This window comes from Nyctereutes procyonoides, unplaced genomic scaffold (genome assembly GCF_905146905.1).
Source record: "Nyctereutes procyonoides isolate TBG_1078 unplaced genomic scaffold, NYPRO_anot_genome, whole genome shotgun sequence".
NCBI lineage: Eukaryota > Metazoa > Chordata > Mammalia > Carnivora > Canidae > Nyctereutes > Nyctereutes procyonoides.
In genome coordinates, this window is record NW_026575136.1 from 21079759 (window position 1) to 21105672 (window position 25914).

The 25914-nt window shown below is 35.2% G+C and overlaps 1 protein-coding gene across 5 annotated transcripts in view; it reads left to right on the forward strand.

Annotated features, from left to right (window-relative positions):
• Positions 1–25914, forward strand: part of LOC129495477 (WD repeat-containing protein 7) — a 353352-nt gene that overhangs the window by 42468 nt on the left and 284970 nt on the right. For all 5 annotated transcript variants that reach the window (XM_055303010.1, XM_055303012.1, XM_055303011.1 and 2 more), the window contains 4 exons: positions 1420–1552; positions 1859–2107; positions 2888–3108; positions 24540–24735. In XM_055303010.1, coding sequence (XP_055158985.1) covers positions 1420–1552; positions 1859–2107; positions 2888–3108; positions 24540–24735 — 799 coding nt within the window. The remainder of the gene's footprint in view (positions 1–1419; positions 1553–1858; positions 2108–2887; positions 3109–24539; positions 24736–25914) is intronic.

Genomic DNA, 25914 nt, shown 5'->3' on the forward strand with positions numbered 1-25914 from the left:
TCTCTCTCTCTCTCTCTCTGTGTTTCTCATTAATAATTAAATTTTAAAAATCTTAAAAAAAAAACTTAGATAAAACAAAGTACATATTATGTTTTTAAAATACCAGTTCCCTACTATGTTTTAAGTTAAGATACATACATGTATTATGTGGTGTGAGATACACTTTGGAATATGGTATATTGGTTATTATAGCTGCTGTAGCAACTTTTCCATGTTAGGCATATTGTTTATCAGTTACAATATTCAGTAATATTCTGACTTCAGTTAAATCACAAAATTGATTATGCATAATGTATATAGTCTCTATAGGCGAGTGATTTTTCGGAAACACCACCAAATACAGTAATTAGATTATTATTATTATTATTTTAAGATTTTATTTATTTAATCATGAGAGACACAGAGGCAGAGACACAGGCAGAGCAAGAAGCAGACTGCCCACAAGGAGCCCGATGTGGGACTCGATCCTAGACCCAGGATCATGTCCTGAGCCGAAGGCAGGCACCCAAACGCTGAGCCACTCAGGCATCCCAATTGTTAATTATAATTGTCAAAAATGATATTATTTTTTATTACTTTTCAGGATAAGATTCTCTGCTTTAATATTCAAGTATTTGTGAATTGATAATCTAAACTTCAATTTTATGAGCCCACCCCTATTTAGTATTTTCAAATAAGTGATATCACTGAAGGCATAAGATCTTAAGCAGAAAAATCATTTGTTTTAAAAAAAGTATACACAAGAGGCTAATGAATGGTTTTTTGTTCCTAGTGGTTTATAGTTAACATATCAGGCTAGGTTCCAATTGATTATGTAAATGTGACCAAGTAAAATGTCATGCTATGAGTTGAAAATATACTACTTAAAAAAATGGAGTCTTGGACAATCTTGGTAGTTTAATTTGCTGCTACTCTTAGTGACTAAGCAGGAATGGGCAAAAAAACTAGGATTAGTGAGTTCTCTACTTTTGACCTTTAAAGTGGAGACTTCTTTTTGGTAAAGAGTGGTTGTGATGAATATTTAGTTTTTCTGAAGTAGAGAAAAAAGAATATAAATACTAATTCCAGAGAAGGACTATAATATAGTTTTCATTTTGTTGCATGTTTGTATTTTACTGGATTTGAATGTTAGCTGACATTAATGTAATTAATGCTATACAATTACATTAAAATATTGTTTTTTATTCTGATACTGAGGCAAAGTACTTAACATCCTTATCTGAAAAAAATGTTAATATATGAAATATTTTGATTAAAAAGACAGCATGGGGGCTCCTGGCTGGCTCAATTGGTAGAGCATGTGATTCTTGATCTTGGGATCATGTGTTTCAAGCTCCATGTTGGTATAGAGATTACCTGCAAAAAAAAAAAAAAAAAATAGGACAGCTAAAAATATTTGAACTTTTTTTTTTTTGGCAGTTGCTAATTTGTCCTCCTATTACTCGGTTCTTCTATGGATGCAAGGAACACCTCCATAAACTATTAATTCAAGGTGATTCTTCAGGAAGATTGAGTATTTGGAACCTGTCAGACACACCTGATAAACAGGAAGGTAAAGAAGATAGTAATAAATCATGTGCAGCAATTTCTTAATTCTTTTAATTTAGCAACCTAAATACTAACCATTGCATAATAAATCCATAATGTACATATGTCATTTTATTCTTAGAATTATAGTTTGTGACAGTTATTCTCTAGTATATATGACTGAATCAACCATAAGTACATTTATTTTAATGTGTTAATACATTAAAATTTTAATGTATAATAATAATGTATTTAATTAAACATTAAATGTTTAATTTTTTTCTAACATGAACAAATTTTTTTTTTCTAATACAAAACAAAACCTCCACAGAACTGAAAATGACAACTTCTATTAGTTTGCAAGAAGCATTTGATAAACTGAATCCTTGTCCTGCTGGAATTATCGATCAGCTGAGTGTGATTCCCAATAGTAATGAGCCTCTTAAAGTAACTGCAAGTGTGTACATACCAGCACATGGACGACTTGTCTGTGGCCGTGAGGATGGAAGCATCATTATTGTACCTGCCACACAGACAGCCATAGTACAGCTGCTGCAGGGGGAACACATGCTCCGAAGAGGTATGCTGAAGATGTCTGAAGTGTTTAGAGAACTCTGTAACCTATAATTGTGATACTGCTAATATTTGCCCTTTTTTTTTGTAACAAGTACAGTGTATCAGCTTAGTTGTTAGTGTGTTAGAAATGGTAGAATTTTTTGATGTGCGGGTAAGACAAAGTTAGTTAATATCTATTGGGATATATACCATGTGATGACTATATATAGAAGAGTCTGAGTTTACCTCTTGGTATATGTTAACAGCTTCGTTTATCACTAGTTATCTCTATAGCTTACTGAGTAACTATATCAACAATACTGCCAATCTTTTAGAATAGTGCTGTTCAGTAGAAATTTGTATATGTAACAATGTGTGAATTTCTATATTCATGTTAATAAAGTAAAAATGGAGCAGATGAAATTAATTTTAATAATGTTTTACTTAATATAGCAAAACTATTTTCAACTCGTAAAAATTGAATAAAATTTCAATTTTATAATATAAAATCAGTTGCAATCACTATAAAATATTACAAAGGAGATATTTTACATTACTTTTTTTGTGCTTAATTTCTGAAATCTATATATTTTATAGCACATATGAGTCTGGACTAGCTACATCAAATGCTCAGTGATCTCATGTGGCTAGTACCTAGTGTATTACAGTTATTTTACAAGATAAAATTAGAAGTTTTTTCTATGATAAAATTTATATCTCTTCTGATAACTCATGTTTACATTTATTTGTTGAAGCTTTGTAAGACTTTTGTTTTCCCATTTTAAATCCAAAACCTCATTCACAGGTTGGCCACCTCACAGAACACTCCGCGGTCATCGGAACAAAGTCACATGTTTGCTATATCCTCATCAGGTCTCAGCTCGTTATGATCAAAGATATCTGATATCTGGAGGTGTGGATTTTTCAGTCATAATTTGGGACATATTTTCTGGAGAAATGAAACATATCTTCTGTGTGCATGGTGGCGAGATTACTCAACTTCTAGTTCCACCCGAAAACTGTAGTGTAAGTTGATCATAAAAGATTATTTTATTGTGGTAGCCCTGAGTTATATTGCTACCAGGCATGATATAAATGGAATCTAGAGTAATTTAAAATATGATGAAAATATTAAAACCCTTTCAATTTTAAAACTAGATAATGTTAATATATAATATTTAAGCAAAATTATAATTATTTGCTGTTGGGCACAGACAGAAGATGCACATTAGTGTTTCTTTGTGTTACTCTCTTCTAAATAGGATGGCTTATCTCTGGAACATAGTAGCAGTTTAGAATATGTTTATTGTAGTTTCAATTTTCCATTTTAAAGTAATTTAAATATTCATAAAGATGTTCTGGATTCTTATTATTTTCAGCTGTATCTGAGCAAAAGGATGGTGAGTGCATACTTTGTAGAGGCAAAATATTTATCAACACTTATTAATAGTTTTTGTTTAAAAAAAACACTTATTGTGACAAGGGAAAGTCACTGATAATGATTTTGGAAAATTTTGTACCCACTTTTGTGAAAGCAGATTGCTTTCTTACTGCTGGGTGTGTAGTGATGTCAAAAAACCTAAAATTTTAGTAATGAGGTCTGAGGAGACTTTAGGACTAAATTAAGATAAATAACAGACTCATAATTTTTCTTCATAATTTCTTTTACTTTTTGTTAATCCTGAACTTTTTTTTTTTGTGATTAGCTCCCTTTGTGTGCGCACTCACCATTCCCCAGCATCCACATATGTGTGCGTGCACACATGCTGTTGTCTTACACACGGGCTTCATGTTTATAAAAACCATTCAGCCTCACAAGTTATGCTTTTACTGAGATGGAAAAGCATTTTACTTGCGTATCTGATGCAGAGTTCCCCAGATGTTTCATTTCAAAACCCAAGATATTTTCCGTGGCCTTTCTGCTTACTTAATCTTCCCGATAGTATATTTTATCTGCTCTTTTTTTTTTTGCCAGAGCTAGATTTTTTTTGATTTGATATTGGTGATGTTGTAGGAAGTCCTAGTGCCAGTTGTCTTTTTTTTTCTGTCAGACTTGGAGATTCAGGTTCTTTTTTTAAAGATTTATTTATTTATTAGAGAATCCTCAAGCTGACTTCCCAGCTGAGTGTGGAGTTGGACGTGGGGCTCAATCCTGGGACCCCTGAGATCATGACCAGAGCCAAAATCAAGAGCTGGCCACTTAACCAAATGAGCTACCTAGGCACCCTCAAATTCAGGTTCTTAATCATTTTCTTCCTTCTTTCTTATTCCTGCCTTTTCCTTTCTTTTCAAATTGGTTGTTAGTTTCTTCTTTTTTTTTAATAGATTTTAGTTATTTATTCATGATAGACACAGAGAGGCAGAGACATAGAGGGAGAAGACAGAGGAAGTGTGGGAGCCTGATGCGGGACTTCATCCCAGGACCCCTGGATCACTCCCTGAGCCGAAGGCAGCTGCTCAACCACTGAACTACCCAAGTGTCCTGGTTGTTAGTTTCTTATCTCCATCACTGTAAACAGTTGCTATGTGTTTATTTAAATGACTAATCTTATGTCTATTTAGTAAAAAAGATATCATCGTAATTGCATTGTGAGTTGTAGCACTGTTACCACCTGTCCTAAACTGCATTTTGCAGTAATTAGGCCCTATAGTGAAACATGAGAATTTTCATCCCTGATTGCAAATCTGGTGAACTAATTTTTTGATGCTGAAGTTGATTATTTAGATTATACCAGGTTAGAACAATCAGTTCTGACTTGGAAGACTTCTGTTGTTATAAGAATAAAACATTTAAAATATAAGAGAAATATATATTTTAAATTATAAATATAATTAAAAGAATTTGGAGTGGTTTATATAAGATCACGTTTTCTGTTTGAACCTATGTTAATATATAATTATTTTTAGCTTGTATTTTGTATGAGAGCATTGTTTTATTTTATAAAAACTCCAAGTGGATATTTAAAAAATAATTTTTGACCAGTTGCTTTTAGAAATAATTGTTAGTGAGTAGAACGGTACCTAGTAGACACATGCAAACTACATAGGAAATGGGCTCCTTACTAGACAAGAGGCTGGCCCAGGTGCCTCACTAATTGGAGGAAGAAGGACACAGACCAGGAAATTTGGTACTGGGAAGATAACGTATGACTCATAATTTGTTTATAGACTTAACAGAGATTCTCTTATTATTATTATTTTTTTAAAGATTTTATTTATTTATTCATAGAGACAGAGAGAGAGAGGCAGAGACACAGGCAGAGGGAGAAGCAGGCTCCACACAGAGAGCCTGATGTGGGACTCCATCCAGGGTCTCCAGGATCACGCCCTGGGCTGCAGGCGGCGCTAAACCGCTGCGCCACCGGGGCTGCCCGAGATTCTCTTATTTTTAATTGACATTCAAAAGTACCATTTAAGACAGACTTTGCTTTTAGCTTTGTGATAATTTAACAAGTAGTGACTACCTGGTTAATAACCTTTTCATTTAGCTGATGGCTTTGGGACGTGAAGTAATATGTCTGCAGGTCAGAGAGCCTAAATGATTAATAAACTAAGAATTTGATATTTGCTACATATTTGGCAAATGACTATCTCGCTGAAGTTAGAGTTGATGACATAATGAGGGGTCAGTGCTTGAGTTGTCCCTTGCAAAAATTGATCTCGTGTCATTTTCTTTTAGCAGAAAATATTTTCATTTTAAAGTTGTTATCTGGTCTTTGGGAGACAAACATAATGACTAAAGATAAAAAGTTTGTCATCTGCTTTTTAGATTAGAATAGAGCTGTATTTTTTTTTTTTTTTTTTACTGTAGGTAGAATCAGAAAGTTGAGTTTTGACTTCTTGCAATTTTTTTTTTTCCAGGAAAAGTTGTCCTAAAACAGAGGAATATTAATTGTGTTTTAAAGTTTACTTAAATTATAATCAAGAATATATAAAGTTGATGATTTTTCCTTTATTTTATAGTCATTTCGTGTTTACCAATATATAGAAGCAAATCATCATTTCTTAGTTTAGGGAGACGGTGAAGAAGGAATGAGATCCTGTCTACTAGGTAGAAAAAGCTGCAGACTGCTCTGAGGCGGACTGTATGCTCCTTCATAACTTCACATACATGCCTTAGCAGACCAATGACATGCACTTTCTTTCCTACTCTCTAGCTATTTCTTTATCATCCTTTTCTTCCCCTGTTCCCCATTATCATTTTTGTCCCATTTGAGCATCTTTTTAACCAAAAAACCTTTCCATATTCTTGTTTTAAATTAGCGTTAATTTGATGCCAGGCCCAGTGCCTGTGCATACTTTATTTTTAATAAATGATTTCTCTATTTTTTAATGATGATAGGAGTTTATTTAAAAATTTGACATGTTCATAGGTGATAAATGTGGCCTAATTACAAGTATTGATTATGCGGAGTACTTAAATTGAATAGATTTTTTTATTTTACTTTGAAGATTTTTTTGTTTTTCACTTTTTAAAGGGATTTAAATTTTTTCCCAAAATAGTAAAAATTTGTTTGGTAGGTAGAGTGCTTTGAAATTGAGTTTGATTCATCAGTCCAGATAACTGAGATTTAACTTCTGTATATGATGCAGATTATTTTAAAAAATTTTAAGAAATTGTAAGAAATTATAAGAATTATAGTTATAAGAATTGTAAGAAAGTTAAAATTTTACTGAAGGTATCCTTTGAGACATGAAATATTTTTTTTAATAAATTTTTATTTATTTATGATAGTCACACAGAGAGAGAGAGTGAGAGGCAGAGACACAGGCAGAGGGAGAAGCAGGCTCCATGCACCGGGAGCCCGACGTGGGATTCGATCCCGGGTCTCCAGGATCACACCCTGGGCCAAAGGCAGGCGCCAAACCGCTGCGCCACCCAGGGATCCCTGAGACATGAAATATTGAAATACTTTAAGGTTGTATAGTGTTAAAGGGTTACTGAGAACAATTCATAAAGCTTCTGGGGGCAGTGTTACTACCTGCCATGTAATGTATTTAAGTGTTCCCAGAAATATAGCTTTGCATTTTAAGTCTCCTACAAGGCCTACTATATATGGTAAAGGGGAGATACTAACAAAGTGCAGTGAAGGGTAAAGGGAGGGGAGTATTTTAGGTACTCAGAGAAATGGGTAGCTTTGGGAAACTAGTCAATGCTGTGAGCTTTGACTGTTTCAACTTTGGGAGTGATGATGGAATTGGTAGTTTTGAGATCTTTAATATTAGGTTGTCACTTCTATTTCTTTTTGAGGTTATTGAATATAAGGGGAAAAACTTCAGTTTGAGGTGGTTTTTCTTTTTGGTGGTTTGGTTTCTTAATGAAACAAAATGTATCATATATACAGATGAACAATACCTGTACTGTATATGCATGTGAATGAAACATACATGTGCTATATGTACATAAGAAAGATATATACAAATTTGCTGTTCATACAAAAGATACATGTACACATGCTGTACCTACATGCAAAAGGTCCATATGCATGTGCTTTGAGAACACATGAATGGTACATACACATGTGCTGTGTGTATATGTGAAAGATACATATACACATGCTGTGAGTATACAAGAAAGGTACGTATACATGTGCTGTGAGTACACAGGAAAGGTACATGTACATACACTGTGTATATTTGAAAGATAACGTGTGTGCTATTTATGCATATGAAAGATACATCTGGAAGGAAACTGAAATGACTTAACTAGTATCTGAATTCTATAACATAGCATATGATCCTACACCATTTTTGTTGGTCATTCCAAGTTGTGTTTATTGTTTTTTTTTTTTTTAAAGATTTTTAATTTATTTATTCATGACAGAGAGAGGCAGAGACACAGGCAGAGGGGGAAGCAGGCTCCATGCAGGGAGCCCGACGTGGGACTCCATCCCGGGTCTCCAGGATCACGCCCTGGGCGGAAGGTGGTGCTAAACCACGAGCCACCTCGGCTGCCCAGTGTTTATTGTTTTTAAAAAAGTGGTTTTCACCTTGTATGTTGCTGTTCAGAAGTTAAAGCTCTGAGGCAGTTTTAATAGGATTCAAATTTAAAGTGGAACTCTTAAATTATTATTAAAAAATTAGATTGGCACTTTACTCATATAGAAGACTTTTTAGGAAAATCTTTTAAAAATAGGCTTGCTAAAATTTTGAGGTTTTAATTTTGACTTTTCATTTGCACTGAGAATATTACTTATTGTAGTATCCTAAAATATTTTATGAATAGCTATATAGAATACAAAATGTATTAAAGCTTATTAATGGAATGCAAGTCTCTCCCCTCCCCCCGCCTGTTCTCCAACTGTGTGATTCCCTTAACTTGGAGTGTAGTATCTTACAACCCTTCAGAGGTTTTCAATGCTAGAATGTTTCAATGCTTTAGAAATGTAGCACTTTAGATCAATCTTATTCTAAAACTGAGAAATTTAAGCAAGGTAGAGCGGTTAGAGATAGAATGCTTTCCAGATTTGGGTAGTTGTTAGAGGTAGGCTTGGGTGAATTTCCAATATCTGAACTGTAGGCTAGAGGAGGCCAAAGAATACATCAAATTCCCAGGGAGTTTGAGGAGGAAAGCTCTTGAAAGGGAGGGGAGCTTTCTTAAGGCTTCTGGTATGCTGCAGTAGGAAACTCCTTCCAAGTCTCTGGCTTTAGGATTAGTAACCTACGTAAGCATGATTTGACCTCTTTCCTTCACGTCCCTGCCAGCCAGCTTCCCCTCTTATTCTTCTGTTTTTTTTTTTTGTTTTTTTTTTTTTTTTTTTTTTTACACTATAGCTTCTAGTATAAAGGATTCTACTCTCCAAGATCCGGGTATGTTTTATTTCCACATATTTTAATTTCAGAGAAAGGAACTAGACTTTAAAAAAAAAGTACTTAAATAAAATAAGGGATCCCTGGGTGGTGCAGCGGTTTGGCGCCTGCCTTTGGCCCAGGGCGCGATCCTGGAGACCCGGGATCGAATCCCACGTTGGGATCCCGGTGCATGGAGCCTGCTTCTTCCTCTGCCTGTGTCTCTGCCTCTCTCTCTCTCACTGTGTGCCTATCATAAATAAATTTTTTAAAAAAATTAAAAATAAATAAAATAAATAAATTAAAAAAAATAAAGTACTAAGAAAATAATTTTAAGATTTCAGGAAAGCTTTAAAAAACATTTTCCCTAGTAAGCCAGGCCAAGATTATTGATAGGCATGAAAACGCAGAAATTAAAAAATAACACTAGTGACCCAGTAGAATATTTCTTACCTGTAGAATGCTACCAACATCTTTGCATGGAGCTCTCTATATTTCCTCATTAATCTGTACTTAGAGTGAGTGGCTGCATTTAGAAGTACAGCCTGTGACATGGAACATCTGTGTGTGTGATACAATAAGATACTATTTACATTTAAAAACCACACAAGTCCAAATTAAGTACTTATGTACTTATGGTTACATGCATAGGCAATAAAATTATCAAATTGAACTGAAAATGTAAGTCCCAAATTCACATTCTGCTTTGCTTTGGGTGTGAGAGGAATGCATATGGAAGAGAACAAAAAAAGTGACTTTGTTAAGTATTATATTTTATTTACTTTTAATATATAATACTTATTTACATCATTGGCATGGATGATTGGATTATAAGCTGTGTGCTTCTAGCAGAACTTTATCCAAAATGGAATTTTTGGAAAATGTCTCCAAATAAATTTTGTGCCAGTAATATATATATATGTTTCTTTATATGAATATATAGGGTAACTTCTTTAGATTACTTAAAAATGATTACATTTCATTTATCTTAATAAATTTGTATTGTCCCATAATCTCCAAAAGTATCCAGAAGGGGGCAGCATGAGTTTGTGAAAACTGGAATGTCCAGCATCTAACCTGTTTGTGCCTCCCTTTGGCAATGTTAAAATCCCCCGCTTTTAGAGACCGAGATATGATAACATGAATGGTGTATGTGACTATACGTATGCTAGCATAGCTGACGTTCACAGCCATTAACAATGAACAAATTAGGTTTCTTTTTAATATATTGTCCTTTTTAAAAAGCTTTTGCCTGAATTAGCTCTTATCACCTTTTTGAATTTAGGCTTTTATCATTAATTTGAATGTTACATTTAAAAAGCAGTGTTTATGACATGGTCTCTAAAGCCAAGCAGAGTAAACTTTGGTAGTACAAATTAAACAAAATGAAGAGGCCGAAATAACATTTTTCTGAAATATATCACAAGGCACATAATGTGCTGTAACAATCTTTTTTCCTTTAACATTTACTTCTCTTAGATTTTGATACCATTATTCACGTTTTTATGCATGCAACCTGTCTTTCTGAAATTAATTTTTATTTTTTTAAATTAAATGTTAGAATACAAATGTTTTCGAGAGATGTTCTGTTCATCTTTCTGTGTCACAAAGTGTATTCCAACATCACATTTAATATTTGGTTAATTAAGTTTATCAGAAATTTTAGAATGCTGCTTGAAAAAATTTTTCTCTGGTCAACAGTGAGAATACAAAATAGTATACCTAAATATTTTTGCACATCTGAGATGATTTCTTAAGATACATTTGTAGATGTGGAATTTCTGTATAAAAGGGCATATTGATTTTTAAAAGTCTTTTAAATAGGTATTGCTAAATTATCCCTTAAAATCTTAGGGATAGGTTTTTACTACCTCTTAACCCTTCTTACTTTCCATCATCCTTGTTATCTTTTAAGCCTTGCTAATATTCAGGCTTTTAAGTGGATGTATGCAGAGTATGTATAAATGAATAGCACCAATTCTCATTTTGAAGACACAAATGCAGTAATGTATATATCAGTACTATTTGGCTATCCATTCTGATTAGCTTATTATTCTTTTTTTTTAATTTTTTTTAAATTTTTATTTATTTATGATAGTCACAGAGAGAGAGAGAGAGAGAGAGGCAGAGACACAGGCAGAAGGAGAAGCAGGCTCCATGCACCGGGAGCCCGACGTGGGATTCGATCCCGGGTCTCCAGGATCGCGCCCTGGGCCAAAGGCAGGCGCCAAACCGCTGCGCCACCCAGGGATCCCGCTTATTATTCTTTATAACTTCATGTTTTCCAGATTTTTACTGCTAGCATATTATTTTATTCAAGATAAATAATTTTTCATATTATAGTATTTATGTATTCAGATATCATAATACACCCTGTTATGTAGGAAGCTGAGAAAATTAGTAAGAGACTGTTAGTGTGTGGTCTTTTTGATAGTAATGAGAAAAATTACATCCTTCTATTCAGGCTATGCTTATGTTGTGTTAAACACTCTAGAAATTTAGTTTTCCTCGATCTTAGAAAGGCTTTTTTTAGCTTTTAAGTCATATTTTTTTGGAGTAGAGAAGATTATATCGGGCATGATTAGTTTTAATAATAGAAGTCATTTGGTGCTAAACTTTGTGATTGAAGTGGTTGATTAATTTGAACTTTTATTTTGAGCTGAAGATACAGTATGACATAAAGACTAATTTTCTTGAGTAATTTAATCATAACGCAATTTTAAAATGAGTTAAAATCTATCTTAAAATGGCAGAAATTGGAGATCCCTGGGTGGCTCAGCGGTTTTAGTGCCTTTCAGCCCAAGGCATGATCCTGGAGTCCTGGGATCGAGTCCCACATCGGGCTCCCTGCATGGAGCCTGCTTCTCCCTCTGCCTGTGTCTCTTCCTCTCTCTCTCTCTCTCTCTCTCTCTCTCTCTCTCTCTCTCTCTCATGAATAAATAAAATATTTTTTAAAATGGCACAAATTGTTAGGCCATAACAGTGACTTTTTAAGGTGACTATTCAGTTACGTGCAATGTATTTTTGAATAGTCATTCACTCAGCAAATATTTGAGTGCCTGCTGTATTCCAGGTACCTTCAAGAACCAGGCATTTGGTAGTTGATAAGAGGTAGTCCCTATTTGGCAGAATTTCATCCAATGAGGGAGTCATACTAGAAAACAGGCAGGTTTAAAGCAGCAGGGTAAATGTTGTGAAGTACCCTTTTAGGACCGCCTGAGTACCAGTCCCTCAGGGAAGTTCTAGAATGGGCACTTAGTAGGCTAGCTGTGGGTGGTTTTGGAAGACTTTCTAAAAGGGTGACATCTATGGTATTTGAATATATTAGCTTTATGGGTATGTATAGAATCATATGGTACATGAACAACCTCTGTTTGCAGATGTACTTAGTACTGTGTATGTTCGGTGGAGGAGTCTGCAGCCCTTAAGTTGTTCTTACTAGTACCTGCTGGATCTATCTATGGCAAACGCTGGCAGGGATGTGACATGTTTGTATATTCCTTTGAAAAAAGTGACCAAGAGATCAGAGTAATGGTTTTGTATGTGCTGCAAGCTAGTTGTATGTGAGACCATTTTGGCACTTTATTTTATCCAACTTAGGGTATTTGGAAGAAACAAGATGCTAAAATATGAGGCTGTCCTGAAAAGTAAACTATTCATGATATTCTTCAAAGGAAAGGTTGGATAAGAGAGTAAAGTGGAATGGAAATGGAATGATACAAGATTAGAAAGGAAGAATGTATACTAAAAATAACAAATGCCAGTTAGTGTATAATAATTTTTTTAAGTCATATCTGGGTTTTTTTCTTAGACATTGGTGAAAGCTTTCAAAAGAAGCTGGACAAAACTTTTGCTGTTGGCATGTGGAGCCTACAACAATGAACCACTGGTTATTGATGTCAGGTGGAGCAGGGAACCAAGTAGACCCAGATCTGTATCTTCATTTTGGGGTGACTTTAAAAATCATTGTGGAGCTCTAGCAACACTTTCTGTAAAGTGTTTGGAATTAATGCCCAGCCTATGATAGGAACTCATTAAATCATTATTATTATTATTTTTTAAGATTTTATTTGGGCAGCCCAGGTGGTTTAGCAGTTTGGTGCCTGCCTTCGACCCAGGGCATGATCCTGGAGACCCAGGATCGAGTCCCATGTCGGGCTCCCTGCAGGGAGCCTGCTTCTCTCTCTGCCTCTCTCTCTCTGTATGTCTCATGAATAAATTAAAAAAATATTTTATTTACTAGAGAGAGAGTGTGTACATGAGCCAGGGGGAGGGGCAGAGGCAGAGGGAGAAGCAGACTCGCCACTGAGCAGGGAGCCCCATGCGGGCTCAATCCCAGGACCCCAGGATCATGACCTAAGCCAAAGGCAGACACTTACGGACTGAGCCACCCAGACGCCCCATTTTATTAGACGCCCATTTTATTATTTCTATTTGCAGTTACCTACATTCTCATTTGGATGATAAAGGTCTAAATCTGGGGAATGTATTCATTCATTTCCAGCTTTATAATGACTTCATTATAGATACACTGTTTTTTAAATTTATTTATTTATTTATTTATTTATTTATTTATTTATTTATTTATTTATTTATTTATTTATTTACGATAGTCATACAGAGAGAGAGAGAGAGAGGCAGAGACACAGGCAGAGGGAGAAGCAGGCTCCATGCACCGGGAGCCCGACGTGGGACTCGATCCCGGGTCTCCAGGATTGCGCCCTGGGCCAAAGGCAGGCGCCAAACCGCTGCGCCACCCAGGGATCCCTATAGATACACTTTGTTCCTGTATCAGGAATGACTTTTCATTTCCTCGTTTCCTTGATGGCCAGGTGGTTTTAGGATCTGTCCAAATGAGAGATGAGTTCCCATTCTCTCTCAGTTTAACTGCATCTTTTTGTTGCATGAGACAGAACTTTCAGGAGATTACCTAGAAATTGCACTTGAGTATTGTGCTTTGCCTGCTCACTACCCGAACATTAGTGTTCTTGTCTGAGTGGCCCCAACTGTCTCATTTCTAATGGAAATTTGTGGGCAGATTACAGAAGAGCTTGACTATTACCCTTGCGAAGCCTTTGGCAGCTTGACCCCAGTTGTTCAAGGGGGACGTTTGACCCTAATTTACTGCTTTACTTAGGCATAAATTATTGGCGAGGCACAAATTTCTTGCTTAATTGTGGACACTGAAGGTTAGGTCTCTAGTGTTCTTTGATAGAGACTTAAAAAGCAAGCCAGAAACAAAAGTATTTTTAGTATATATTTTTTAGTAGTTTACTGGTAGGAGGTACACATATTCTTTTAGTATCTCCAGTTTTAAAAATGGGGTATCTATGAACCCACTTATTTTCATGAGAAGGTAAAAAGATATTCCATAATTACATCAGAGGCATAAATTCAGTGTTTATTTCTTGTAAGGATGCAGGTGTAATTGGGGTAAATAGGTTGAGGCTGAACCAACAGATTCACAGTCACTAGGTGAGATAGATTAGTGCCTTTCAACTTTCTGAGTGAGACATCAGAAAATGGAAGGCCAGGACCAACAGCCACTAGGAGTCCAAAGTCCCTGCTCTGAGAAGGGGGGCCCTTTGTGACAGGAGACTTTAACTCTTGAATGTGTGTAACCCAAAGTTTGGGCTCGTAGGTGGCTTAGTGGGTGATGGGTCTGTCTTTGGCTTAGGTCATGATCTCAGGGTCCTGGGATCCAACCTGGGATCCAGGATCCTGGGTTGGGCTCCAGCTCAGCAGGGAGTTGGATTCTCCCTCTGCCGCTCTCCCTGCTTGTATGTGTGCTCTTTTGCTCACTCTCTCAAATACATAAATCTTAAAAAAAAAAAAAAAGGAATTTTGATTATTTTCAGTCTGCAGTGTTGACTTTCTCAGTCTCTAAGACCCAACAATATGTAAGTGAAATTAAAGGAAGCTTGTTAACATTTTAAAGACATGAAGTGAAAAGTTATAAAGTAAATTCAAAACAGTGTGATAAAACATTCAGGAACAGTGGAAGGTGATCATTGAGTTGTTGGATTGAATACTTTTATTGACTTACATTGTTAAAAGTGCTAAAAACTTTATTAATGTAATTTTAAGGTAGTATTTGAGTGACAGTGATGATTATGCAGGTGGAACTATACAGATTAGATTAAAGCAGAGATACTAATATGAAGAGAAAATACAGAAAAGGAAAACTAATATATTGAAGAATTATAAATATCTTTCTGTTTCCTGGTAGATGGCTAAACATTGGCAACTCCTTCAGAAAAATACATTTACATTTTAAAAGATAGAATGTATGGTGTATAATAACAATGGTAAAAATAATACTACCATTATCTTTTGTTTGCATGATATGCTAGTCACTGTGCTAATTTCTTTGTGTATATTTCATTCACACAGTAATTCCGTGAGGCGCGGTCATTGTTAATCACATTATACAGAGAAATGAGTTTCAGAGAGATTAAATAACTTCCCACAGTCACACAGTTAGCAAGTGGTAGAGCTGGAATTTGGTGCTATCTAGTCCGACTTGATGGTCTGAGCTTATCCACTGTGCATACTGCCTCCTACTAGATGTCATTATGTATTTAAAAATAATTGTATTAAAAAAATAATTGTATTTCTCCAAATTTTATCTATTTTCATTATCGATTTATGTAGGTATATGACTTTGATGCATACTTACTTTTAAATTGCTAATTTTTTGAATATTTATCTTGTACTTTGTAGAACAAAACAGCCATTCTTTCAAATTCCTATATCCTACTTTTCCTTTAGAGAACTGTGCATTGCCCACTTCTCTTGTATTTACCCTTTAGTTTTCATCTTTGATCATTCAGCTTTGGAGTTTTTTAAACTCCTTTTGCCTCCTATTATTTCTAATACATTATTTGCTTTTTAAAAACATGTTTTAGGGGCAGCCCGGTGGCTCAGCGGTTTAGTGCCGCCTTCGGTCCAGGGCCTGATCCTGGAGACCCGGGATCAAGTTCCACATCAGGCTCCCTGCGTGGAGCCTGCTTCTCCCTTAGCCTGTGTCTCTGCCTCTCTCTCTCTCTATGTCTTTCATAAATAAATAAAATCTTAAAAAAAAATAAAAACATGTTTTAACTGCAATTTTACATGTTTAACACAACACTGAAAATGTTTGACAGAAGAAATAGCTAAGAAGGTAAAAGGTCACCTATTATCTTTGTACATATAAGAGAATCACAATGAACATTTTGATAGCTTTCTCTGTGGCCTTTTAAAATCTGCCTACTGTATACTTGTGGTTATATTGTAGATATAGTTATCTGAGCACATTGCATCTTCATTTAATGTTTACTTTTCCAAGTTATACTTATTCATGAAAGTAATTTTTAATGATTGTATAACCTACCATATTTATGTGAGGATACCATATTTACTTAGCAGTTCTCCAACTTTGGATATGTAGATTGTTCCTAACTTGAACATATGTATTATATCATCTTTTTACATTAAAATTATGGTTGTTCCCTTGGATAGATTCCATGAATTTTTTTAAGATTAGAACCTCAGAATTTTCGTGTTTTTAAGGTGACTGAGGTATAGTAGCAAATTATTTTCTACCCTCATTGCCCACTTCATTGTCTCTTACCAGCATAAAATGTTTGTATTTACTTCCATGCTTCAGTTGCCATACCTGTAAAGTGGAAATAATAATTATACCTACCTCAGAGGGTTGTAGTGAGACTGATGAATTATAACATTTGGAATTTAGCCAACTATTTAGAATAATACCCAGCACAAAGTAAGAACCCAATAAATGCTGGTTGTTTGCTATTATAATTTCTAAAATCTTTGGCTAAATGGATAGGTGGAAAGAATATCTTGTTTCAATTTGCATTTTTTTGAGATATTGAAATTTCTCTATGAAGATTTTAATGATTTTTTGAGACATTTTTTGTCCTTTGCTTATTTGTTTTTCTTGGGGATTTTAGTGCTTGTATGAATGCTTAACTTAATTGAAATGTTAAGCATATGTGCTTTCTATTCAAATTTTCTCCTGTTCTTACATAATCTATCCTTTTTCTGTGTAGCTTCTTGCATATTTTTGAAGCTTGGAATCTTTCCCTATCCAGAAATGTGATGAAATTTGATTTAAAAACAATGACTGGACTAAGAACAAACATCAAATACTTTATCAGAAATTGTGGGGTGAGAAAAGAAGGCTGATGGACTTTTTTTTTTTTTTTAAGAGAGGGAGGGAGAGAGATGAGGGAAGGGGCAAAGTGAGAGGCAGAGGGAAAGAGAGAATCTTCAGCAGGCTCCGTACCTAGATTGGAGTCCAGTACAGAGCTGAATCTCATGACTCTCAGATCTTGATCTGAGCCGAAGTTAAGAGTCAGATGTTTAACCCACTGGACCACCTAGGTGCCCCATTTTACATTAAATTCATTTTTTTTTTGGCTGTTTAATAAGGAAGCAGTTGAAGAAAGATGGAATTCTGATTAGCCCACTATTACCAATTGTATATAGTGAATGAGGAAATTAAAACTTGTTTCTAAAAGCTTTATTTTTGGGGCTCCTAGGTGGCTCAGTTGGTTAAGTATCTGTCTTCAGCTCAGGTCGTGATCCCAGGGTCTTGAGATCGAGCCCCGTGTTGGCCTCCCTGCTCAGCGGATTGTCTGCTTTGCCCTCTGCCCCTCCCCCTGCTCATGATCTCTCATGCGCTCTCTCTCACAAATCTTTAAAAAATATTGAAGTCTTATTTTCATATAGAACATAAATATTAGATGGTTAGTCACTGTTTTGGTTGGATTACATAGTCTTTATTTTCCACAACAGCTATCAAAGAAAAAGCTCTCTACCTTTCTTTTTCCTTAAAAAAAAAAAAAAAAAAGATGAACTATGGATTTCTAAAAACAAATTTTTAAACTAGTTTCATGAAAATATGGAAATTAGATGAATACTTCTAGGCTCTTTTTTTCCTTCAGGTAGAATATTTAAAAGTGATAAATGATGCATCTTAACTGCACATTTATGTTCCATAGAAAGAGTTCTGGGAAGTATGAGAAATAATGATTAAGAGAATAGCGAGATTGATTTATGACTAAAAGAAGCTGGTCATTTAAAGCTTATCTAATGATGGGCATATTTAAAAGGAAAGACAGTAGTTATCATATATTTAGAGAATACTTAGAAAAACTGGGGGGGAGTTAAGTGATTGCTCACGAAATGAAAAAGAATAATTTAGAAAATAAATTAGTAAAAGTAGGAAAAATATATGTATGTAATTTATATTGGGAACTGTTAGAATGCAGAATCATCTCCCCAGAGAGCTAGTGGAAGGGATAAACTAGCTGTCTCTAATTTCTGTAATTCACGGCAGATGTTTAGGAACTGGTTACATAAGAGGTTTCTGGGAATGGTTTAAAATGAAGTCTTGTAAAATGCATAAGGTCAGGTTGGATGACCTAGGTGTTATATTCTGACTCTATCAGATTCTGTGATAGTTTGTGGCATTCTGCTGCTCAGCACTAATGTACTGTGAGCATTATTTACTGGCAAACTCAATGAGACCTTGGTTGAGGATCAAAATTATCTAGAAAGAAAAATTAGCCCTGCAATATATATGTTTTGGTCCAGTATCTCCGTCCATTTCCTTGTCCAGTTATCTTAATTTTTTCATCAAAGGAAAATATAGTTTTCATTAAACATTCTATTTATTATTGTTAGCCTTTGCTTTTAATTAGCTTTTGATGTCATTGGTATGTATTGCTTCTAGGGCAGAATTAATAGTATTTGGGCAAAAAATAGTATAGGGCAGAATTATTCATATTCAACATGAATAATCATGTTGCAATCACTTATAAAGTGATGTTCATGCAATCAATTATAAAGTACTGGCCAAGTTGATAGGATGCTCAGTCCATGCTGCATAAGTTTTGGGTGTCAAAACAATGAAAAATTGTACATGGTGCTCATGAGTTACACTCTGTAAGTCTGTCCTAGCAGTGGTTCTGGAGTGTCTTCTGTGAGACATTTAACTGGCGTAAGGGAATAAAATACTAAAGCTCTTGCTTATATCCTTTTTTTTTTAACTTTAAGAAATTGAGCTTCTGAACATTTAGTAGATGGAAGGAAACTGGTATCTCACTTATTTCTTACATTCCATGGGCACATATTACCTGGGGGAAGAGCAGACCTGCTACTGAGAGGAGGCAACAGCATTGGTCTTGCAAGGTGTGCTTGTCTGGTTCCTCACCCGGCTACCACAAAATGGGCACAGAAAATGATGATGGAACCTATTTCCGATGAAACTTCAGTATCTTTTCATCAGTAACTCTATGGTTTAAGGCAGCGATCATTTGGTCAGTTTGGCGGGAGGGTGGCCAAAAAATGTGTATTTATATAACGTTTGTGTTTACATCCAACAATCATTAGCAATGAAATCCTTCTAAAGCTGTATATTATATTTTGAGGTGTTGGTTAGTGCTGACGTAATTAACCGAAGACACTCAAGAAGGTGTCTCCTTTCATCTCAAATTTGTTTATTTAAATGTTTTATTTATGTTTTTACAATTTATGTTTATATTTATTTTTTATTTATGTTTTTATAATAAAAATGTTTTATTTTTTATTTTTTAAATTTTATTTTTTTGAGAGAGTGAGAGTGAGCACATAAGCAGGGAGGGACAAGCAGACTCCCCATGAAGCAAGGAGCCAGACAGGGACGGGGTAGTGGGGCTCCATCCCAGGACCCGGAGATCATGACCTGAGCTGAAGTCAGGTGCTTAACCGAGCCACCCACGCGCCCCGAGTCATTTTTTATTATATATATTTTAAAGATCCTATTTATTTGAGAGAGCATGAGCAGTGGGGAGTGGCAGCAGGAGAGGGAGAAGCAGGCTCCCCGCTGAGCTGAAGCCTAACATGGGAGCTGGATCCCATGATCTGAGCTAAAGGCAGACTGACCCTTAATGAACTGAGCCACCCAGGTGTACCTCTGAGTCATTCTTTTAAAACATAATTTTTTGTGCGTGGTTTACAATGTACATGATATATTGGCACAGGAGCACATATATAATTTTTAAATATACATACAATGGGAATACATTACAAAGTTTTTTTAATGAATGGGTATGTGGTCAAAAAAGTAGCATAGATGCATGAGGTTCACATTTTTTAGTTGTATTATTTTAATTACACAATTTAAATGTCTTATGCATAATCCCCTTACAGTGTCCTTGACGTTAAGTCACATTTAGGTGACTTTTCCAGGTTAAAGTGGAACAAAGTTAAGTAGAATGAAATTAATTGAATTATGGAATGAGTCATTGTAGGTGAATTAGATGTTCAAGAACCAAGATCCCTGGAATTTAATAATTTAATAATAAAAGAATTGTAATTCAGTTCATTTGTGGGGAAGCTGGGTCTAAATCAGAGATAGGAGTTACTAAATATTATTTAAGAAGTGCTTCTTTAGTAATTTTGAGGACAGATAAGAAACCAAGTTAATTGCATTTTAGCAAATCTTTTAAGTGCTTTCATTTAACAGATAGCTGAGAATTATTTATCATTACTCTGTTCATTGTTTGAATTAAAATTAATACCAAAGTGGTGCTTGAGAATGGTCTTTTTTCCTTTTACATTTAAATAGGCTAGACATTTGCTTTGTTTATACCATTAATTTGTTTTCACACAGCCTGTGAAGGTAACCATCAACCCACAATTAATTAGTGGAATCAAAATTAATGAGGTTTTACTGTATTGGGCTATTTCCACTCTAGGCCAGTTTTCTTCACACGAGTTGGACTAGCATTTTTTTGAAAGAAGAAGAATTAGATTTATTTTAATCCATATTTAAAAAGCAGAGAGCCATCTTTTCTTGTGAGTTAAGTACCTCTAATAACTATGCTTTCTTGGGCTTAGCAGTATTGATTTTTTCGTTTTGTTTTGTTTTCAGTCTTGATTATTTTGGCTATTTCCAGACTGTTGCTTATTACAGTAAAGCTAGAGTTAACTCTTCAGATGCTTATTTTCATTTACAGGGATGATATGTCATTTTTAGTTTGGACCACACATTTTTTTGTGTGTGGGGGGTGGGGCATGTCATTTTCCTATTTTCATCATTATTGCACTGTGTGAAAGAGGAACAGAACTGTTCTTCAAAGCATGTATGTGTAAGTGTGTATGTGGTACTGAGGTACTAGTTTTTTGTGTGGTAATGAAAAGCTAGAATTTTTTGAATTAAGTTTATTTTTTCCCTTCAGAATATGATTTAATCTACTTTTTTTTGTTATAAATTTATTTTTTTTTGGTGTTCAATTTGTCAACATATAGAATAACACCCAGTGCTACTTTTTAAAAGAAGATCCTTTGCTGTTATATAGTATTTCTTTTGTCCTTTATTTTTACTAATAACAGTGATAAGATGATGTAGAGTTTTTAAGTCTTTTCTTGAGGGTGGATTACATTTTCTTGAATTTTTAAATTTTCCCACCTGTATATAAATGGGGAGGGTGAAAATTGAAACTTCTCTTGGGGAGTTGATGCCTGGAGATTAAGTTCCTCATAGGAATGGGGAAGCCTTTTTTTGTTTGTTTACTAAGTGTCTGCAGTCCTCTCTGCTAAGTTATAAACCATCCTACCATAAGACATTTGGCAGAGAGAATGTGTTAGTCAATAGTTGCCAGTACTTCTGTATACCCTTGGATGTTAAGATCTACCCGTAGATCGTAGCTTGAGGAGCACGAAACATAGTAAAGAATCTTGGTGAAAATTCACCTGTTGTTGGAAACTTCACCCCAACTCCTGCCTCTCTTTGAAATGGAATGCCAAGAGTGCACCTGGACTCAGATGAGATGACTGTGGACTTGGGGGCCAGCGAGTCAGCTAGTGAGGTATATGGCATCAGTGAAGCATTAGCTCATTTTTAAACATTTTTTATTTTTTTAAAAGATTTTATTCATCTGAGAGAGAGAGAGGGAAGGGGGTGAGAGCACATGAGCAGGGGGGAGGGGCAGAGGGAGAGGCCGAAGCCCCAATGGCGGCTGATTCCAGGACCCCGAGATCATGACTGGAGCTGAAGGCAGATGCTTCACCCACTGAGCCACCCAGGGGCCCACAGTAGTTCATTTAAAGATGAGGAGCTTGTGAGTCAAAGTAGCAGAGTCACAAGCAGTGGCGGGTGTTGTGTGCACTGTGGCAGATCGGTACCTGATTAAAGGGCGTGGACAGATGAAAAGAAATATTCTCCAGAAGGCATTCTTTTTAGTAAATCATACATAGAGGAAAAGATCCCTGCAAACATTTATTTCATATATGAGAGAAATAAAATGATTCCTTTTTGGCAATTTGATGTTGCTAAATAGTAATAGTAGTTAACCATTAATGTGGCAACCATCCCTTTTTGTGAATTGAAGGATGGATATATTTGATAAATACAAAGTTGTTACTAAGGGTAATCTGTAGAAATGCAAAGCATCCATGTATCAAACTGTTATCTTTGGTTAGCAATGTGTCTGGTGCAACTCATTTTATGTGGTCTGAAATATCTTTGCCCTGTTTTATCCTAACTTTGCCATATTTAAATTATTTTTTTTGTAGTTTGCCACTTTATTTTGAATCATTATTTAATTATAAAGCTAAGTTTTGTGTGCCATCGTCAGCTACCCCTCAGTCCTTATGTCCTTTTAAAGGAAGAAATCATGTTTTATGTTACAGTTGAATGCTTATCAGAGAACAAGATTAAACTCAAAAAAATGCTTGTTTAGAAAAATTCTATATGATGTTTTATTTTTTATTTTTTATTTTTTTTAAGTTTTTTTATTTATCTATGATAGTCACAGAGAGAGAAAGAGAGGCAGAGACATAGGCAGAGGAAGAAGCAGGCTCCATGCACCGGGAGCCTGACGTGGGACTCGATCCCGGGTCTCCAGGATCGCGCCCTGGGCCAAAGGCAGGCGCCAAACCGCTGCGCCACCCAGGGATCCCTATATGATGTTTTAATAAAGGTTTATAACATTTTTCTGAACTTGGTTTTTTAACTTAAAATTAGTAAATACCTGCTATGCTGGTTGCTGGTTATAGTATTTAAATCATTGTATAACAAAAAATACAAATAAAGCTAACATGGAATAAAAGGTTAACATACCTGAATTTGAGAACAAAGTAGATAGTTAAATCTTACTGTCTTTGCTTTATTCATGCTCTGCTTCATTCAAAAATTGATTTTATGTTGTTTACAAAAATAAACATTATTCAGTAAGATAAAAATGAAGCTAAATGATGAAGAGAAACTGAGGGGAGAAGGTAGAGGAGGCCAAGAGTCCTCCTGTAGAAGTGCGTGTCCCCCTCACCCCCACTGTGATGAGTAGAAAATTCAGGCCTAGGTGTCTTAGTAGCCAGAATGTGAAAGGAATCAGCTACAGCAGTTTTCCCCAAAGTGTGTTCCTCCAAAACTCAGTCTTCTAAGACTACCTTGGTCAAATAAACTTTGAGATGAGCGATAACTGTGTTCCCCTCATAGAGATAATTCTATTCACATCAGCCTGTTACAGGTTCTTTGAAGTTCTGTGGTAAAATCAACAACTGTAACTTGCGTTTTCTCAGCACATTTGGCCACCCCTACCTCTTTTCATTTGATACCTGTCAACATTTCCCATTCAATGCCGCGTTGAGATGTACCAATCAACGTGGCATTGTTCTTTAGCTAAAAATGTTTGCTTTGGTGAAGCCCAGCCCAATGAGATTTGAAAAGTTTCTCCTTTGGACACCACTGAAGGGATAAGCCATATATATGTAGTGCAATGGGCCTCATCCCCAATATTATTCACAATATATATATAGCGATGTGTAGCTGTTTTCATATGGTTTCACCTCAGTAAGAACTAACTGAAAGCATAGTCTATTAAATCACTAAAAGGTTCTGTTTTAAATAGCTTATAAATTGTCTTAAAAATTTTAATACCTTAATTTTTTAATTGTCCAGATTGTGAATTCAGTTCTCTGTTGCTAGTGAACATCTTTACTGTCTTTGGTTATTTATATTCCATCTTGTTTTAAAAGGAATTGAAAGGCAGAAAACTAGAGATGAGTAGAGAATACACAGCAGAATGTTTAATTGGCTATTGTGTGTTCATTGAGAGGGTGCACCTGCTGACATTACAGACAAGCTGTGAAACACATCTACACATAATACAAAATATCTGTGGCTCTTGAAAGGCATGATTGTAGCTGAGGGATCAGGAAGGTATTGTTTTTGAGCCAAGAAGCAGGGAAGAACATAGGTCCAAAATGATAGTCACAAACAGAAGGAAGCACTGCAGAAAGCCCGCTCTAGCAGCTAACAAAGGAAAGTTCGTACTGTGGAAGCAGAACGCATAATTACAGATCAATTTTTTTCCAGCTTTGTCTGCCCCCTGTATGGCGATCGTTTTAGTAAGGTCATCTTCCGATTTGAACAGCAGATTTTCCAACGCATCTTTTCCATCTTTAATCTGGGATTAATTTAGCATTTTTTAAAGTGTTGTCACGATTGAACTGGGTGTTTCATGTATAATGTGAAGGAACACATTTCTTGACACAACGTAATACTGTGGTGGGTTTTCAGCAGTGATGAATGTATAATTAATTTTGGTTTATGTTATTGAGGGCCAGATCCATTTTATTCTGAATTTAATCTAAAATATAATCATTCTTCTTTTTAGGCAAGAGTGCAGCACTGCATCTGCTCTGTAGCCAGTGACCACTCAGTGGGACTCCTAAGTCTGCGAGAGAAGAAATGCATTATGCTGGCATCTCGTCATCTTTTCCCTATTCAAGTAATCAAGTGGAGGCCTTCTGATGATTACCTAGTAGTGGGATGTTCAGATGGCTCTGTATACGTCTGGCAAATGGACACTGGTAAGAACAAGTGTTAAGAGATAGACTAGAAAATTAAATGGAAAATTAATTTGATTTCCTGGAAATTAAAAAGTCTTTTATGTGAGGAAAATAGCCTTAAGATGTAAAAATGGTTGCTGCGTTTACTTCTGAGTGTTATAATCATTGTCAACAAAGAACTATTTAAATTTTCCTCTCATTTGTTGTACTATGCCAAATACTTTAAGGTAGCTCACTGATCTTCACAGGAATGCAGTTGAAGACAATATACAGACTACAACAAGACAAAGGCAACAGACTATAAAAAATAAGTGATTTCTATAGAATTCATGATGGAAAATGTGAACAAGATTAAGGAACCCATTTTGTATCAAGTTTAGAAACAGTGGAAGAAGAAAATATTCTTTTATTTAAACAGCAGGAAAGCAGTATGAAGTAGTTAATTAGAGGAGGTAATTGAAACGAACGTTTCAAGATCTAGAGAGAACATTTAAAATTTCAAGTTTCAGAAATTTTACATATGGGGCATAATATAGAGCAAGTCATGTGTAGCTCAGAAGTACACACAATTATGTGTAATGTTTATACACAGAATCTTAAGATTTTCCGTGGGAAATTTTTAAGTGTGTAACTAAACATTTTCTTCTTTAGACTTTTAAAAACACATTTTATTCTACTTTTACTCTTTTAAGTCATCTTCTATCCGTGATTAAAGCCTTTATATACCTAGTTGTACTATAGAATACTTCTACCAAATTTTCTTTTCTTCATCTTTCTTTGTTTTAAATAGTCCTTTTCCAAATCAGGCTATAAACATATTTCTGCTTGGACTGTGGTGCAATAGGGAGTTCTGCTAAGACCTTCTGTAACAAATAGTCACAGTCTTCTTCGGGATGTTATTTATGGTCCTTGTTTTAGCTGGTAGTGCATAGGCAATCTTGCCAAGAGGGAACATCTTGGAGAGTGTCAGACTTCTTTACTTTTATATTTAATTTTTATTTTTGTTGTCTGATTGAGGGTCATACTTTCAAAATTTAAATCACAAGTGTATTAGAAAAGAAGAGAGATGAACTGAAATCTCATTACTCAGTGATAAATATTAACATTTTAGCATATTTATTTCTGGTCTTGTTTCTGTGCATTTTTAGAAACAAAATTGCTGTCACCTACATATGTAACTTTGTATCTTTTGTATTCATT